The following is a 17,500-nucleotide window of genomic DNA, read 5'->3' on the forward strand; positions in this document are numbered from 1 at the left end:
ACACAATACAGTCACCATTTTGTCTTCACTGGAAAACAAAATTTCATTTTTGGCACGGATCAATGCATTTCTTTAGTGGGTCCAAGAAAACGTTTCATTAGCATTGAAGACTGTCCTTGAGCCAGAAACAGACATTCACAGTTAGACAGACTGAGCCTCCTTTCATTGGACAAGGCTCTTCGTCCCTCCTCTTCCTGGGTGTTGATTACCCCAGAAGCTAGCACTGTTTACATGCAAAACAGTTTTAAGGGAATTGGTGAGGTTTGACCTGAAACGAGCGATTCAGGACCACACAGTTCAGTCCATTCAAAGAGGATTTACTCATGAGTTTAGTGCACAGGAATTTTCTGGGCACCCTGCCCGTTTGTTGAACCCTCTTGAACATGGAGGAGGATCAGTTCTCAGTGTCAGGACACTGAAATTATAAAATTGCTCAGATAGAAAAAGGTCTGTGACAGCTTTTTATGAGAAGTTGGTACATTAAGCCATCCCTGTTTGTTTCCCTGTACCTGTTTTACTATTTTTTCTATATTTAACTCAATTCTGTGCTCAGCATTAATTTGGAAGCTGAAAAATTAAGAATACAAAACACAATTTCATCCCAGTCATCAGGGGCCTTTTAAAGAGTGGCAACAAAGGGAGAACAGGAGTTAGTGAAGGATGGAGTTTGCTGAGACGGAAGTCGCCTATCAGTTGAGTCAGGAGGGCAGAAAGGCCTTGGCCTCCCTGATCTTCTGCTTCACACCTCTGCAGGATAGAACGAGCCCGGCGTGGTGGTGCTTCAGGCTCGCCAGGCACTGGTTGAGCACCTCCGTCCTGTCCACTTTCTCTTCCATGTCCCGGAGGAGGGATTCCTTGCCCAGAAGCCCACACCTCTGATTCAGCCTGATGTTGTCAAGCCGCAGGCCATCTCGGGCTTGCTTAGTCTTCGTCAAGATGTCCCTCTTCTGGGCCACCTGAGTCTCAATCTCCATGAGCTCTGCCTTTTTACACATGTTTTCTATGTCCACAAAGTGTAACTTTTCCTTTACGTGAGTTATTATCTGCACGTTGTTGGTCACCTTGCTGCGCAGTTTCAGGAGCTCCTCATTCCGCTCCTCGACCTTTTCATTGAAGGTCTGGTTCTCGATCTTGAGCTGTTCAAAGTCTATCAGGAGCAGGCCCTCGGTCAGGTCCTCCTGGGTCCTCATCCTGGTTTCAAAATGCACCAGGCTCTGTTTCAGCTGCACGTTCTCTAGCCTCAGGGCGCTCATCTCCTTCTCCTTTTTATCCTCCAGCGCCTGGATCTGCTCCACCTCTCGCAGAGCGACCTGGCGGCCGCCCCTCATCCGGCAGCTGCCCATGGCCTGCATCACCACCTGCTTCTTGAGCGCCTGGAAGCGCCGCCACTCCTTGTCCACCCGGGAGACCTTCTCTTGGCACTGCAGCTTCAGCTGGTCCAGCTCGTGGTGATACCAGCGCAGGTCGTCGGCCTCCTGCTTCCGCAGGTCCTCCAGGACGGCCAGATGGCGGAGGTAGGCCTGCTCTTTCTCGGGGGCTTCGGGCTCCGCGCCCCTGTCGCCTCCGGGCGCCTCGGCGGCGGCCTCCACACCCTTTTTCTTGCGCAGCGCCTCGAAGATCTTGTGCTGCAAGTAGATGTTGTAGCGTTGGTAGCGACCGCGCTCCACCACCAGGGCGCGGTACTGCTCCAGGAGCTCGGCGCGCAGCTGCTGCTCCTGCTGCTTCTGCACCTCCTCGCTCCAGTCGTAAGGCTCGAGCACAAGTCCCTCGTCCAGGTTTCTCAGCTTGTCCTCGTCTTTCCGTGGGACCCGGGCCTCCAGCCCCTCCTCGCTCGCCTCGCTTGCCTCGCTCTCTTCCTCCTCTTCTACCTGGCCTTCCCGCTCAGCACCCCGGGCTGCCGCGGCCTCTTCCTTGCCGGCCGTAGCCTGCTGCAGGGAGACCTGCGACGGGACTTCCTTCCTCCCGGGCTCCGCCGCCGCCGCCGCCTCCTCTTCTTCGCCCTCCTCCTCCTCTTCCTCCTCCTCGGGTTCCTCGGGCTCCGGCTCGGCTGGCTCCTCAGGCCCGGCCTCCTGCGGCTCCCCTGGCTCGGCTTCCTCCTGGGCCTCGGCCGGGCTCTCAAGCTCTCCGGGCCCCTCCTCGCCAGCAGCTTCGGTGACCGCCAGCCTTTCCTGGGATTTGGCCGGCTTCGGCGCGGCGGCGCCTTCCTCCGAAGCCTCTACGGTCTTCGTCTCCGGCTCAGGCTCCACGGGTTCCACCGGGGACCGGGGGACGGAGCTGGCCTTGACCCCGGACAGCCGCGAGGCCAGGCTCTCCACCTCTCCATCTTCCGTCTCGGGGTCCCCAGTGTGGTCATCCATCTCCCTTCCTCCCGGTCAGCGCCGCAGACCCTCCAGCGGGGAGCGGCTGGCTGTCTGGTTTCCAGGGGCAACCAGGGGCGCGCGCGGAGGGGCCCGGCGATTGGCTGGATCTCTGTCCCACGCCCCGCCCCTTCTTCTCCCCGCCTTCCCGGCCGGAGCAGACCAATGGGAGGCCGCTCCCGAACTACGGGGGGGCAGCTTTGATTGGCGAAGAGCGTAGGCTCGTACCGAGAAGGGGCGGGGCGCGTCCCTCCGCGCTTCCTTTTCCGCCCACTTTCCAGGGCCTGGGGCTCCGCCCCCTTCTCCTCCCCGGCTCCCGGCCAGAGCAGTCCAATGGGAGGCCACCCCCGGACGACGGGGGGCTGCTTTGATTGGCGGAGGGCGTAGGCTCGCACCGAGAGGGGGCGGGACCGCCCCGGCTTCCTTTTCCGCCCGCTTGCCAGAGCTTCTGGGCCTCTGAGGCGAGGCGGCTGGCGCTGGGTGGGGGGGCGCGCAGGCGCAGAGCGGCGGGCCGGGCGCCCCCGACTCCCACCCCCCCTCCGCGCGGCGGCGCCTGCGCGGTGCGCGGCCGGGCCGGCCCGGGGGCGCCTGCGCGCTGAGGCGGGACGCGCGGCCCGGCAGGCCGGCTGCAGCGGGCGCCTGGGGCGGGGCGGCCGCGGCGGCGGCGGCCGCGGCGGTTTCGCTGGAGCGCGGGGCGGCGGGGCCCCGGTGGCGGAAGATGGCGGAGCTCGGCAAGAAGTACTGCGTGTACTGCCTGGCCGAGGTGAGCCCGCTGCGCTTCCGCTGCACCGAGTGCCAGGACATCGAGCTGTGCCCCGAGTGCTTCTCCGCCGGCGCGGAGATCGGCCACCACCGCCGCTACCACGGCTACCAGCTGGTGGACGGCGGGCGCTTCACGCTCTGGGGGCCCGAGGCCGAGGGCGGCTGGACCAGCCGCGAGGAGCAGCTGCTGCTGGATGCCATCGAGCAGTTCGGCTTCGGGAACTGGGTGAGCCGCAGGGCCCCGGGCGCACCTGCGGGGGTGTGGGCGCCGCGAGGGCGCGGGGGGTGGCGATGGGCGGTGGAGGCGGGGAGGCCCGCGCCCGCCTCCCCGGGCAGGGCCAGGCGCACAGAGAGGGTGAGCCAGCCGCCCAAGGTCACACAGCAGGAAGTAGCGGAGCGGGGCGCGGAGAGGGGGGGAATCGGGCCGCGGCTGGCTGCCCCCCACCCCAGGACTGTTTTCCCAGCCTTTTGGGGTGACCTCCGCTGGTGTCTGCCGAGTGCACCCCTTGGCCGAGGCCGGACTCCCCAGAAGGGAGTCAGGGGGACACAGGCGGCTCTGAGACTTGACAGCAGTAGGGTGCCCCAGGAAGGAGTGGGTTTTGCCTGGAGGACAGTGTGCTGAAGGCCAGAGGAGCTCCTCTCCACGCCCTCTGCTCTGCAGGCAGGCGTTCCTGGTCCTCCCTGCCACCCTCACTGCCACCACCACTCACTTTGTGGCTTTGTGTCCCCTGCCAGGCACTTGTTGACCCTCGCGTCCCCGCGACACCCTGGGCTTCGTGTGCCCCGGGCTGAGTGGGTTCTGCCATGGAGTGTATGGACCGGGCCACGCCTGACCTTTTGCATTTGGGTCTCTCCGCTGGGGGCTCAGTTGGTAAAGAGTCTGCCTGCAGTAGACCCCGGGGTTCGATCCCTGGATGGGGAAGATCCCCTGGAGAAGGGAAATGGCAACCCACTCCAGCGTTCGCGCCTGGAGAATACCCGTGGACAGGGGAGCCCGGCGGGCTACAGTCCACGGGGTCGCAAAGAGTCAGGCACCACTGAGCAACTTCACTTTCTTTCCCTCAGGAGGTTTCTTTGGGGACGTTTATCGGAGAGAACACAGAGCTGGACTGGACTCATTCACATCGGGCTCTCGAGAGAGACACGTGGTGGCTCTTCTCCAGGTGGTCTCTGAGGAGTGCTTTTCGCACTCTGCAAGAGCAGGCTCTCGTCCGTGTTAGGAGGAGAAGGCCTGGCTGGCTTTTGGCCCATAACCACCAGGGACATGTGGCCACCTCCAGGCATTGTGAGGAGTGCCAGGGGGGAGAGACGGGAGCCCACTCCCTCATCTTTCCTGACCCTTCCACATGCTGGTCCCCCAGCTCCTCGAACCACTTCTCCAGCAGCACAGCCGTCCCTCATTATCCACGGGGGATTGTTCCAGAATCCTCCCTGGCCACCAGAATCATCCCATACTCTGTCCCTTGTCTAAAATGGCGGAGCGGGGTTGAGCCCACGGACACTGGGGGCCGACCGCCGGCCCCTTCTCCTGGGCTTGCTGGTGGAGATGTTCCACGCTTCTCCCCGCATCCCCAGACCTGCCCTGCCTGTATTTAGGTTAGCTTTATTCTATCGGTCAAGTGAGCCAGTCTTCGGGGACCCGTGCCCATTCCACAGCCCTGGAATCTCGAGCCTCTCCCAGCTCCTTAGAGACCCTGCTCCGGGTTCTCAGCTGAGTGCCCGCATCACAGAGGCCACACTCTGGACCCCCCTCACTGTCCTGAAGTGCTGCCTGTGGATGCGTATGGGGCCTCTGCTCTGTGCTCGTCCTGCAATTGTGAAGGAGTCCGGAAAGAAAGGTGTCAGCCTGGACTTCATGGGCATTACAGGGTCGTGGTGGGCTGGTCCTGAGGTCCAGCCTCCAGTCACAAACCCATCCCTGCTGTCCCTGTGTGTATCTCCTGGACTCCTCCACTTCCCTTGACCCAAATCTCACACCTTGATCGCTTGGCTCCTTGGGCTGCAAATGGAGTACCGTTCTCAGGGTCTTCTTCAGGGTCCAGTTCAGCGGCAGCTCTGTCTTCAGAATCCTCCAGAAGCTAGCCTCTTCTCACAGCCTCAGTGTAGGCTGATGTCCATCTCTTGCCTGACTGCTCCTGGAGCCTCCGGACTGGCCTCTCTGCTTGGTCCCGGGGCCCCACAGCCCATTCCAGGCAGCAGGATTGGAGCTGTCTCTGAGGACAGGTCCTGTCCTGTCAGCCTGCAGCAGCTTCCAATTCCACAGAGATGAAACTTGAGGGCCTGTGGGGCCTTTCAGTGTCTACCTACCCCGGGATCCTTTGGATCATTTGTTATTTCTTCTGTTGAGAGCACTCCCCCCCACCGCCCCAATCATGGTTTGTGACTGGTCTTTCTGCTTCCATATCAGTGCTTCAGAGAGACTTCCCTTCCCCACTTCATTCTTGGAGCTCTTATCTCTGCAGTCGCCACTAAAAATAGCTGGCGTGGACCAAGAGGCTCGCTGGGTGCCAGGCATTGTGCTGAGCTCGCGTGGTTCCTTGTGAGAGCCTCCCAGCGCAGGTCTGTGCCACAGGTTCGGTCCGAATCGTTTGGTGACCAAGTCTGTGCTCCGAGCCGCCCCGTCAGCACTGCCTCCCTGCAGCTCTGCGGAAAATACTCAAAAAGCAAGCCCGGGACTGAAAGATGTATTAGAGTGTGCTGAGGGAGGCCGGGAGGGTGCTCTGAAAGCAGTACTACTTTAACTTGTACCGGAGCCATCTGGAGAGCGTGCTGAAAGGCTCTGAATCGGGGCAGCAGCAGGCTCAGCTGTTCCGAGACAAAGCCAGGGGCTTCTCCCTGCTCAGCAGGCGTCGTGGTCTGGGGTCGGAGGTCCATGGGCCAGGCCGAGGTGCAGCTCTCCCGTCTCTCCCTCTCCTCTCTGGGGCGTCTTTGCCCTGAGCTTGCCGTGCTTCCTCAGAGGCTCCTCTGCAGTGCTGGGGCGCAGGCCGGTTCCAGGCGTGAGCCCCGGGCCGCGCATCCCGTGCAGGCTGCCGTCAGCAGCTGCAGGTTCTGGGTGAGGCACTTTGCACGCGTGTCCACGTGCTCCGCTCAGCAGGCTGTGGGCTGGTTCTTGGTTAAAGAGTGGCGACCCCGGGAACGGAAGGCACTGGTGCAGAGCCCGGGCTTAACCTCCTGGTGAGGCAGCAGCATCTGCTGTGACTGGGGGGCTGCACGCCCCTGGCTGGAGCCGGGTCTTGACCCGACTGGGTGGGGGGTGAATGTGGGGGCTGGGGCTCGGGGACAGGGACTGGGTCCCACGGGTGGGTGTGGGTGTGGGGACAGTGGTGGAGAGGCAGGTGAGACCGCTGTGATTTCTCTGGTGGTGCTCATGGGCGTGGGGTCGTGGGGACAGGCCCTGCTGAAGTCTGGATCATTTGCTCACAGTGTGTCCCAGGGTCCCGGCCCGGCTGAGGGGTGCTGGCCACAAGGCCAGGAGGGTTTGGGGACAAGCAGCAGAGAGGATGGGGGTGAGGGGCTGACACCCATGACGGGAGACCAGAAAAGGGCTCAGGGTGGGTGGGGCTCACCGGGTCCCAGCACCGTGGGTTTTGAGCCCCCTGCCCCGGGCAGCTGGTTGTGTGGTGGGTGCTGTGCAGATTCAGGATTGGAAGACACGGATCCTGGGGGGACGCAGGCACAGACGTGAACCCCAAGCTGTGCGTTAGCTGGTTGCTGGAGCATCGACCAGTTTGAAGGAGGTGTGGGCCTCCCCCACCTCCTGTGGTCAGGAGGACTCCAGGGCAGGTGGGGTTCACCCTCGCCCCGAAGCTCGATTTCAAGTTGCAGAAGGATGCGGAGTGCTCTGTGGACTCTGAGGCCCTGTGCTGTGAACGGCACGTTCAGGCTGATTACCGCAGGCGGGCGGAACGTCATGAACAACGGCTTCCTTTTGTAGATGACAGCGGGCCCGGCACGCGGGGTGATGCGGACGTGCTGTGTGCCTTCATCGTCCGGCGCTTGCTGAAGACCCACTTTGTGTTGGACCCTGTGCTACACGCAGGGCGTCCCCGGGTGAGGGCTGGACACAGCGGGTTACAGAGAGTCCAGGGCCTCTGACACAGTGGGTGCTTAGCATGGTCTCCTCCTCAGCACGGTGGAGCCCTTCTGTGTGTTGGTGAGAGATGGATCGGTACATCCTGTGAGCCTCCTGAGAGTGGGGGTTTTAATCGCCATCAAGAAGGGGCAGGGAAGAGCTTGGCTGGAGAAACCAGCTAGAGTTCAGAGGGTTATGCAGAGCAGGGCTTTTATTGTTTGGGGGGCAGGTTCTGTGGGACCCTTGTTCCCTGGCTCGGGGTTGAACCCGTAGCCCTGCAATGGGAGCATGGAGTCCCCCGGAGTACCAGGGAAAGGAAGTCCCTGAGCAGTGGGTCTTAAACTTGCAGAGTGAGTGAGGACACCCTGGGAGGTTCCTTGGGCACAAGTCCTGTCATTCTTCCCCGCCACCCCAGCCTTCTGAAGTCAGGAGGTCGGGGGTGGCATGCGAGGCTGCAGCTCCAACAGGTTCCCAGGCGATGATGCTGCTGCCCCAGGGACCCTACTTTAAGAAGCACCGATGTAGCTAGAGTAAGGCATGCGGCTTGTAAAACTTTTACTATTCAAAACAAAGTATATATTTTTATTGTGGTAAAGTATATATTATGTATACATAATGTATATATAAAGTATATGGATACAGGTATCTAGTGTATACATAAAGTATGTATCCTAATACTTTATGTATCATGATACACAATGTATCCTTTATGTATACATTAGGTGCATGTATCCATGTATACATAAAGTTTATGTATACATTAGACATACAGTGGACTGCAAGGAGATCCAACCAGTCAATCCTAAAGGAGATCAGTCCTGAATATCCATTGGAAGGACTGATGCTGAAGCTGAAGCTCCAATATTTGGCCACCTGATGCGAAGAACTGACTCATTTGAAAACACCCCAATGCTGGGAAAGATTGAAGGCAGGAGGTGAAGGGGACGACAGAGGAGGAGATGGTTGGATGGCATCACGGACTCAGTGGACATGAATTTGAGCAAGCTCTGGGAGTGGTGATGGACAGGGAGGCTTGGCATGCTGCAGTCCATGGGGTCGCAAAGAGGCGGACACAGCTGAGCAGCTGAACTGACTGACAATGTAAAGTTTGCCGTTTTACCCATTTGTCAGTGTCCAGTTCAGTGGCGTGAAGCGCATTAGTGCTGCTGGGCAGCCGTCACCGCTGGCCACAACTCTTGTCTTCGTGAACAGAAAGTCTTCCTCGTTACATGCTAGCCCTGTCTCCGTCCCCCGCAGCCCCTCTTAGCTGTGGTGCTGCTTGGTGTCGCTGTGGGCTCACCTGTTGTAGGGACCTCACCTCGGTGGTTCACATCATGTCTGTGCCTTGTGTCTTAGGGTAGCGTCCCCCGGGTTGGCCAGTGTTGTAGCAGGTGTCGGAACCTCCTTCGTGTTTAAGGCTGAGTAATAGTCGGTGATGTGGACGGACCACGCTTTGTTTATCCAGTCGTCTGTGGGTGGGCACTTGCTGTCAGGAATGCTTCTGCGGTGAACACAGGTGTCCAGATAGCGCTGAAGTCCTTGTTAGTTCGGGTGAACACCAGGAGGTGGAATTGCTGGATGGTGAGGTAATCCTGTGTGTTTCTGGAGGCCCCGCCATGCGGTTTTTGCAGTGGGGCCCATGGCTTCGTAAAGCTCTCTCACAAGTATAGCCTGATTTGACCTGAGAAGCTTTAGTCCCCCGAGGGGCATTCACAGGTATGAGCTGGTGAATTCTGAGTTCACGGAGGAGGATGGGGACCCTGGAACAGAGGGGGAGGCTTATGGAGCATTCTAGCTTTAAAAAAAAAAAAAAGGCCCGTCAAACGGGAGCGGTGGCCCAGGGACACAGGGCACCTGGAGTGGCCTGGAAGGATGGGCTGGAGACCAGTTCTCGTGGCAGCTGGCCTTGACCCGGCCAGCGGCGCATGGTGGGGGCGGGTTAGGCCGGAGGTCAGGGGGAGGGTCTGGAGATGCAGGCGGCCAGCCCAGGGCGTCCTCCCAGCCCTCGAGAGGCCAGCGGGCCGTTTCCCTCACTGTAAAAGGTGACCGGCCGGGCTGGAGAGGGAAGTGGCCGCATTCAGGGCCCCGTGTGGCTGTGATGGGCCGGAGTCCTTGCCGCGGGAAGGGTGCATGCGCACTGGAGCATGTGGGAGGCCGGCGGGGCTGCAGGCCCCAGTCCGAGTCCAGAGCCCAGGTTGGGTCCTCAGGGCGGGACGGCCAGCCTGGAGCGCCCTCCTGGGCCTGCGGCTCTGACTTCACTCCGTCCTGTGGGCCCACTGCCCCCTCCTTGGCCTTGGACTCCGTGCTCCTGGCCCCGCAGGTGGCTCCCTCTGCTGCCTCCCGAGGCCCTGCAGCGTCCTGGCTGGCCCCCGGGGTCTCTACCCCAGCTGCCCACGCGGTGGGCCCTCTGGTTGCTTCTGTCCCCTTGAGATGTCTTCCTTTAAAGAAGGAAGCAGGAGCCGCATCTCCCTGAGGGAATGTAGTGTGCCTGGCCCTGGAGCCTCGGGAACAAAGCCAGCCTCGTGGCCTCTGCCCCCGAGGCAGACACAAGGCTGGTCAAGAAAGGACATGCACCCTTTCTTGACCAGGCCCACCGACCTGCTCGGGAAGGGCGCCCTGCGACACGATTGAGAGTCGTCCTGATAGAGGCCCTGGTTTGCACAGAGACGGGGGACTGGATGCTCTGCACCAGCAAGGTGTGGGTCCGCGGTGTCCCCCACACGTCCCAGGGGTCAGAGAGGGTGCCGCGGCTGCACGCCTGTGAGGTGGTCCGTCCGGAAAGGGGAGCGCTGGCACCGCCCTGCCTGTGGGTGGGCTGCACCTCCTGTGCCGGGGTGCGCGAGAGCTGCCCTGTGTCCCTGGGGTGGCCGCGCCCGAGGTGGTCCTCCCGATGTGGGAGGCGGGGGACGCTGCTCAGAGGATGAGATGAGGTGAAACCCGTACACGTTAACTGCGGTTGTTCACGATGATGTGTTTTATCCTGACAGACACTTCAGAGGAGCAATTACAGATCATAAGCAGGAGCAGAGACGATGCACGTCTCACAGCAGTGAGTAATCGAGCCAGGATGTGAGCCTCACTCTGGGCATCACGGAAGCCTTCCTGGAGGAGGTGACCTGGGTGAACACAGGCCCTGGACACGATGCTAACAGCTTTGTAGTAGGAATAATAAAGCCAGCGTCCATGGGCCAAGCCGTGCCCAGCACTGGACTGAGAACGTGTATTCCCTCATTTACTCTCCAACCGTCCTGTGAAGGTGGTATTTAGTAGCACCCTTGTAATCCAGACCAGGAAACCGAGGCACAGAGAAGTTAGTGACACGTCCAGGTCACGCAGCAGTGAAGGGGTGGGGCCTGGAGCGGGGCCCGAGGCCCGGCCCCAGGCTGTGCAGAGAGGGCAGCTGGCATTTGTTGGCAGAGGCCAGGTCATAGGGCAGGGGCGGCCTCGGCCAGAGGGGAGAGACCCCTCGGCAGCCCCACCAGGAGTTGGCCGGCCCGCGATGGGACTGGCCTACGTCTTTTCCCTTCGGTGACCTCACGGGCCCAGCTCAGCGTCTCAGAGATGCGTTTTCTTTATTTTTCAAAGGACTCCAGGAAGCAGCATACCGAACTCTCCTCATCTTGTTCTAAAAATGGGAGTCCTTTTTTTTTTAAGTTCGCGTATAGGAGAACAAACCTCCAGACTTTGGGCTGCTTCCCGGGGTGTTACCACAAGCTGCAGTGGGGAAGGGGCCACCTTCAGGCTACAGCTGGGTGCCTTGTTCCATTTCAGTCGTACTTGAACTTTCCCTTCAAGTCTCTTTCCCCGAAACTCACTTCTGCTGCTCCTTGCCTGCCCAACGGTTCTGTCTGTCCAGCCACCCATCTGGATGAAGCAAAACAACTTGGACCTCGAACATGCGAGGGACAGGACCTCCCCTCCGCCCACCCTGCCCCTTGCCATCACGGGCCGCTGTAAGGCGCAGATGGGACGGTCCCTCCCTGGTGTGACCCACTGACACGTGGGGACTGGAGACGCGTGAGATGAGAAGAGCGGGATGCCGGGCTGGCGGCCGACGTGAACCGTCATCGTCGGGGTGTGTCCGTCACCGCTTCCCGGAACCTGTGTGTCCTCTGTGGACTCTCAGGGTCAGAGCCTGGCCGTCCCCTTCCGTCACTGCCCTCAGTCTCAGAGCCCGTGGAAGTCAGGCTCCTGTGGACTTTCCTGGGCCTTTTTCACTGGCGCCGAGCTGACGTGGCAGTCCCAGGGTCGATTCTCAGCAGTCGCTGGCCGGCATCTCCCCGAGTAGCGGCCTCACCCTAGGCAGCGGCCAAGGTGGTGATGCGGGGTCCTGGGGGCCTGGTGACAGGGCACCAGCCCCGCTGACTTGTGGCTTCATGAACAGCCACTGCCTGGGTCTCTCTGGAGCCAGAAACCCCTTGTGTTAACTGAAGAGGAGCTGGGTCACCGAGGTGTGTACGCAGGGCCCACGGCTGTGCAACCCCTTGCCTGGCGGGGCTGGAGAAACCCAGCCTGTGTGTCTGGAAACCGTCTGGCTTCTTATCCCAGGCCACCCGCCTCTACGAAGGAGGCCCCAGGAGTGTGGACATTTGCGGAGCAAGACGCGGAGTAGGGGGCCACCAGCCCGTGAACCCCGAGGAAGCGCGCCTGCGCGATGCTGGGGGGCGGGGCTGCCTCCCGGAACAGAGGTCGTCTCTTTTAAGGACGCTGTGTTTTATATACATATTTGATGCAAGGAGATCCAGCCAGTCAGTCCTGAAGGAAATCAGTCCTGAATGTTCATTGGAAGGACTCATGCTGAAGCTGAAACTCCGGCCACCTGATGCGAAGAACCAACTCACTGGAAAAAACCCTGATGCTGGGAAAGATTGAAGGCGGGAGGCGAAGGGGACGACAGAGGATGAGATGGTTGGATGGCATCACCGATGAGTTTGAGCAAGCTCTGGGAGATGGTGAAGGACAGGGAACCCTGGCCTGCTGCAGTCCATGGGGTCTTAGACTCGGAAACGACTGAGCGACTAAACTGAACTGATTTTTCATGAAAATCTTAGACCTGTTTAAACAGAGAATTGAGGCAGAATTTAACTTAAAAAAAAAATCCCTTTTAGTTTTACTGAAGAAAGTGAAAACTCGTGCACAGAACCTCACCTCCCTTCCCTGTACCCTCAGAACGTGAGCGTCCTGCGTCTCAGGGCAGGAAGTGCGCAGAAACGGTAACTCCGCGCAGATGGAGCCTGAGGGGGCTGCCTGAGCGCACACTTCCTCCTGTGTCTCCGGGGCACACAGGGGTGCTGGCGCGGGGCATGCGGGCGCCTGTGGTCGGGGGCGGCCCGCGTCCCGGCCACCAGCGGCCCGGGATCCCCCTCCTGCTTCTCCCATGCTCAGGACTTGTCCTTCGTTTTCAAAACGGGCTGTGCCTGCGTCCAGCGGAAAGCGCTAAGTCCTCAGAAGGCAGAGACGGCGGAGGGCCTCCCTCCCAGCACCCCCACACACCCCGCTCTGCGCCCTGAGCACCGGGCTGGGGGCCCGGGCCCCGAGGGAGTATCTGACGCGCATAGGCGGGCCGCCGCCGTCTCCCGCGTGTCCTCGCCGCCTCGCGTGGGGGCTCACGGGGGCCTGGCAGCCTTGCCGGAGGACGGCTGCACAGCCCCTGCCTGCTCCGTCCGCAGGGCGCGAGCTGACGGAGAGGCCCTCGGACAGGTCACGGGGCTGCCTCGGTTCGCTCAGAGGCCGCGTCGCTGCTCGGCCTCTCCCCGCGCCCTCGGGCTGTGAGTCTCCCCCTCGCCGAGCACCCGAGGGGCGCGGGGGCCAGCGGCCTCTCGGAGGGCAGAGCTCTCCCGCAGGGCCGCACGCACTGGACCAGGCCTGGGGCCCCGGCGCTGCACTGGTGAGGGTCGGATGCTGAGGGCGCGGCTCCCACGCCCCTGGCCGCCCGCCCAGCGTGGGCAGCTCAGCTCAGGCTGATGGCACCCCCGGCTCCCTGGCGAGCACAGCCTCTCCTCCTGGAAGGATATGTGTCCCGGGGGCTCCCTGGGCCCTGCTGGGGTGGGCTGGGCTGGGCTGGGCTGGGGGGAGAGTGTGAGCGCTCCCCAGCGCCCCCTGCTCCTTTACTGTGAGGCCTGCGGGCTCCAAGGCAGGAGTGGCCAGCCTGGGAGACGGTGACGGTAGTGATGGCCGTGACTTCCTTTTGTTTTTTTGGATGAAACGTTTCCTGGGAAAGGATAACTGCACACTTGGTGCTGAGAGAGGTTTTTAAAGAAAGAAGCATGTAGTTTCTCCAGCAGACAGTCTGCTCTCAGCTCTGATCCCCGCTGCCCTTCACGGTGCAGAGGTGGCCTGGCAGGGTGGGTCCCAATGTGGCCTTCTCTGTACCCCCCACCCCCCACCCCGAGCGGCGCTCCCTGGGGAGAGGCTGTCAGGGCGGACGCCGGTCTGGTCTCTCTGAGGGCCTTCCTGACACCTTCCTCCCCTCTGTGCCCGGTGGTCGGCAGGGTCAGCCCCTCAGGGGACCGGCTGGTTTCCTGGGCTCCCATTCGGGCCTGTGGGGGTGCAGGGACCATCCCGACCATGGGGGGGACGCTGAGTGTCTCTGGGCGGGTGGGCAGAGCCAGGGGAATGAGGCCAGCGGGGCGCAGAGTGGCTGCTGGGAGCGAGTGCACACTGCAGGCGGCTGCTTTCTCAAGTGGCTTTAGCGGTTCCCTTTAAGGAAGAGGCCTCTTGGCAGAAGGAAAAGATTGAGGGACTTGTACAATTTCCTCCCATTAATAACCCTGTGCGCGCAGGGCGGGTCCCTTCTGGAGGCGTGACCCCTGCCTGCAGCCCGGGCCGGTCTCCAGCTGGTTGCTAGACCCCAGGGGCCGGCAGAAGCGGTGGCCCAACGCCCGGGTCATCTGACCACCACCCAGGGAAGGAACACGCCGGCCCGGGGCCGGGGCATCAGAGACGGAGCGTGGCCCTTTGCGCTGGGACGCAGGCGGCGGGGTGAGCTGGCTCCCTCCCTGGTGGGGAGGCCCCAGGCTGCATCTGTTCTCCTGGTTCAAAGAGCGGAGAGGTCACTGGAGCCAGTGGGGACCCCTCCCCACCCCCCCCCCCCACCCCGGGGCTCTGGCTGCCCACCCAGGCCTAATTGCTGGCAGGCAGGGCGGCCTGAGCCCCAGGGAGCCTCTGTTTGTCCTCTTAAGAGAACCAGGAGAATACTGGGGGTCTGGGATGTGGCTTTCAGCTTTGCCCTCCAGGCCGGTTGCCCATCTGGGTACTGACGTTCTCGGGGCATGGATTCCCCGAAGGTCCTAACCCCAGCGCCGGCATCCAGAGTGGCTGTGGGGGACGGACAGCACAGCGCCTGCAGGTCGTGGGGTGGCGGCGCCCAGGGACCTCCGCGCCCAGCCTGTGTCTGACCCTCTGACGCTTCTTCTCTCTGCAGGAGGACATGGCAGCTCACGTGGGCGCTTCCCGGACCCCCCAGGAAGTAATGGAGCATTACGTAAGCATGTACATCCACGGCAACCTGGGGAAGGCCTGCATCCCCGACACCATCCCCAACCGGGTGACCGACCACACCTGCCCCAGTGGGGGCCCCCTCTCTCCCAGCCTCACCACCCCCTTGCCTCCCCTAGACATCTCGGTGGCCGAGCAGCAGCAGCTGGGCTACATGCCGCTGCGGGACGACTATGAGATCGAGTATGACCAGGACGCCGAGACGCTCATCAGCGGGCTCTCGGTCAACTATGACGACGACGACGTGGAGATCGAGCTGAAGCGTGCACACGTGGACATGTACGTGCGCAAGCTCCGCGAGCGGCAGCGGCGCAAGAACATCGCACGCGACTACAATCTGGTGCCCGCCTTCCTGGGCAAGGACAAGAAGGAGAAGGAGCGGGCAGCGCGGCGCAAGGTCACCAAGGAGGAGAAGGAGCTGCGGCTCAAGCTGCGGCCGCTCTACCAGTTCATGTCGTGCAAGGAGTTCGACGACCTGTTTGAGAACATGCACAAGGAGAAGATGCTGCGCGCCAAGATCCGCGAGCTGCAGCGCTACCGGCGCAACGGCATCACCAAGATGGAAGAGTCGGCCGAGTACGAGGCGGCCCGGCACAAGCGCGAGAAGCGCAAGGAGAACAAGGCGGCGGCGGCCGCGGCAGCGGCGGCGGGGGGCGCCAAGCGCGGCAAGGAGGACGGCCGGGACGGCGAGTTCGCGGCCATCGAGCACCTGCCGGGCTTCGAGCTCCTGTCGGACCGCGAGAAGGTGCTGTGCAGCTCGCTGAACCTGAGCCCCGCGCGCTACGTGACCGTAAAGACCATCATCATCAAGGACCACCTGCAGAAGCGCCAGGGCATCCCCTCCAAGAGCCGCCTGCCCAGCTACCTGGACAAAGTCCTCAAGAAGAGGATCCTGAACTTCCTCACTGAGAGTGGGTGGATATCCAGGGACGCCTCCTGAAGCCCGCCGCCTGGAGCACCCGGAATGGACAGACGGATGGACGGACGGATGGCTGGATGGTTGCCGTGAGGGCCACACCGACAGTGAAGAGGGAAAAAAAAAAAAAGCTTTGTGAGCCAAACGAAAGGGGGTGGGCGGGAGGGGGAGAGGAAACGCTTTTCCGCCCTCACCCCCACCCGCATTGTTGCTCTTTTTTTAAAACAAATCGAGTCCTTTTTTTAGGGTATCAATTCTTTTTATGGTCCTCTGAAGAAGCAATAGCAACAGTCGGATCAAGGGGAAGACAAAACCCGTGTATATTTTAACTGAATCCCTAAACGTAGTTCTTTAAGATGACGATTTGCCTTTAAGTGTTCAGTGTGGAGCATATGATGATGAGATCAGGAAATTTCCTTTTTTTTTGTTGCTTCCCAGTGGTACAGGACTGTTAGATGGGCAGAGAGGAGCCCTTCCCTGCCGGCTGCTGGCTCACCCCCGTGACCTGAGCTCCGCTGCGGCTGCGCTCGGCGTCGGGCATGTGGCACTTTAGGTGGAGGGCGCCGGGCCGGGCAGGATAAGAGGCTGGGGAAGGGCGGGACGGGCATCCGTAGGGAATTGCCAGGAGGAATCTGGTGTTGAACGGTTTGGCCAAACAGCTTCCCCACGATGGCTGGCGGTGGCACTTCAAGAGAGCTCACCGCAGTGTCTGGAGGGGGACGCGGGGCCCAGCGCAGACTGGCAGAACGCGGGGCCTCCTCCCCTGGGGGTGCTTCTTGCTGGGCTTAGAACTCGGCCTTGCATTTTACTTGGAAGAACTCATTTTAAATGAAGTTCACCGAGAGTTGAGAGTTCTGGGTTTTGGGTCAGCTCCTTCCAGGGTTCTCACCCCAGTGGTAAGCCCCTCTTTCTCTGAGACTGGCCACGTGTCTTGTCTTGTGTGGTCTCAGGCGCTGGGCTAGGCAAGAGGGACCCCTGTGGCCTGGAGGCCCAGGCACTGCTTCTCTGGGAAGAAGTGGGCTCAGAGTCTTGAGCCAGACTCTGGTTTGCCTCTGCCCAGCCTGGTTCAGAGAGGCTCTCAGGGGCACCCTTTTGTGATGGGCACGGTGCCTTCACGTGGGAACCTGAGGAGTCGTGTGTCTTCCAGCTGCCCAGGGCTCTCGTGTCCAAGGCCCTGCTGTAGAGTCAGTGGAGCGGCCAGACCCCAGTGCTTCTCCGGTAGTCCTGGGGCGCATCCTGCCTCTCATCCCCTGTAGCTACCAGACTGTTTACCTCCCAGAATGCTTGGGCTGAAGTTACATTAAAGTGAAGGTATTTGAGAGAGGAAAAAAAAAAACAAAAAACCTCATCATTTCCAAGGACGGCTTAATTATGGTGCCTTTTCCTTTCACATCCTCTGTCTGTCCCCTAGGGTGAATTTCCAGCATTAAATATACACGTCAAGTATATTGGGGGCTTCCCTGGTGACTCAGATGGTAAAGAACCCAGCTGCAATGCAGGAGACCTGGGTTCAATCACTGGCTCGGGAAGATCTGGAGAAGGGAATGGCAACCCATTCCAGTATTCTTGCCTTGGAGAACCCCCACGGACAGAGGAGCCTTGGCAGGCCACCATCCACGGAGTCGCAGAGAGTCAGAGGCAACTAAGTGCCTGACGCTCAAACACGTCGTCTGTGGCTTTAGTTGTAAACCGCATCACGTGCTGGCAGAGCAGCACTCCCCGCGACCTGACCGCAAGCCCGGGGCAGGGACCGACCTCTCTGATCGTAAAGCAGCGGATGGTGGTGTCACTCCCGAGCGCCGCCTCCCGCCGTCGCCCGCAGGGTAACCGCGGCTGCCAAGAGCGCAGACACGGTCTGTGCTGAGCAGAGGCGGAGACGGTGCTATGCCCTGCCAG

General features: G+C 61.0%; 2 protein-coding genes across 2 annotated transcripts; one reads left to right on the forward strand and one right to left on the reverse strand.

The window, feature by feature from the left end:
* Nucleotides 1–253: 253 nt before the first annotated feature.
* CFAP184 (cilia and flagella associated protein 184) lies at nt 254–2,659 on the reverse strand. Its single transcript, XM_055587534.1, has one exon. The coding sequence runs from the start codon at nt 2,355–2,357 to the stop codon at nt 699–701; it is 1,659 nt and encodes a 552-aa protein (XP_055443509.1). The 5' UTR covers nt 2,358–2,659; the 3' UTR covers nt 254–698.
* Nucleotides 2,660–2,953: 294 nt separating this feature from the next.
* Nucleotides 2,954–17,279, forward strand: TADA2B (transcriptional adaptor 2B). Its single transcript, XM_055589185.1, has 2 exons — nt 2,954–3,345; nt 14,615–17,279. The coding sequence occupies exons 1-2, from the start codon at nt 3,076–3,078 to the stop codon at nt 15,626–15,628; spliced, it is 1,284 nt and encodes a 427-aa protein (XP_055445160.1). The 5' UTR covers nt 2,954–3,075; the 3' UTR covers nt 15,629–17,279.
* The last annotated feature ends 221 nt before the right edge of the window (nt 17,280–17,500 follow it).

This window comes from Bubalus kerabau, chromosome 7 (genome assembly GCF_029407905.1).
Source record: "Bubalus kerabau isolate K-KA32 ecotype Philippines breed swamp buffalo chromosome 7, PCC_UOA_SB_1v2, whole genome shotgun sequence".
NCBI lineage: Eukaryota > Metazoa > Chordata > Mammalia > Artiodactyla > Bovidae > Bubalus > Bubalus kerabau.

Excerpts from the sequence above, each read along its gene's own strand:
- CFAP184 (XM_055587534.1), bottom strand. The coding sequence starts at position 2,357 with ATGGATGACCACACTGGGGACCCCGAGACGGAAGATGGAGAGGTGGAG.
- TADA2B (XM_055589185.1), top strand. The coding sequence starts at position 3,076 with ATGGCGGAGCTCGGCAAGAAGTACTGCGTGTACTGCCTGGCCGAGGTG. Across the intron at positions 3,346-14,614 it reads AGTTCGGCTTCGGGAACTGG|GAGGACATGGCAGCTCACGT; the intron begins GTGAGCCGCAGG and ends TTCTCTCTGCAG.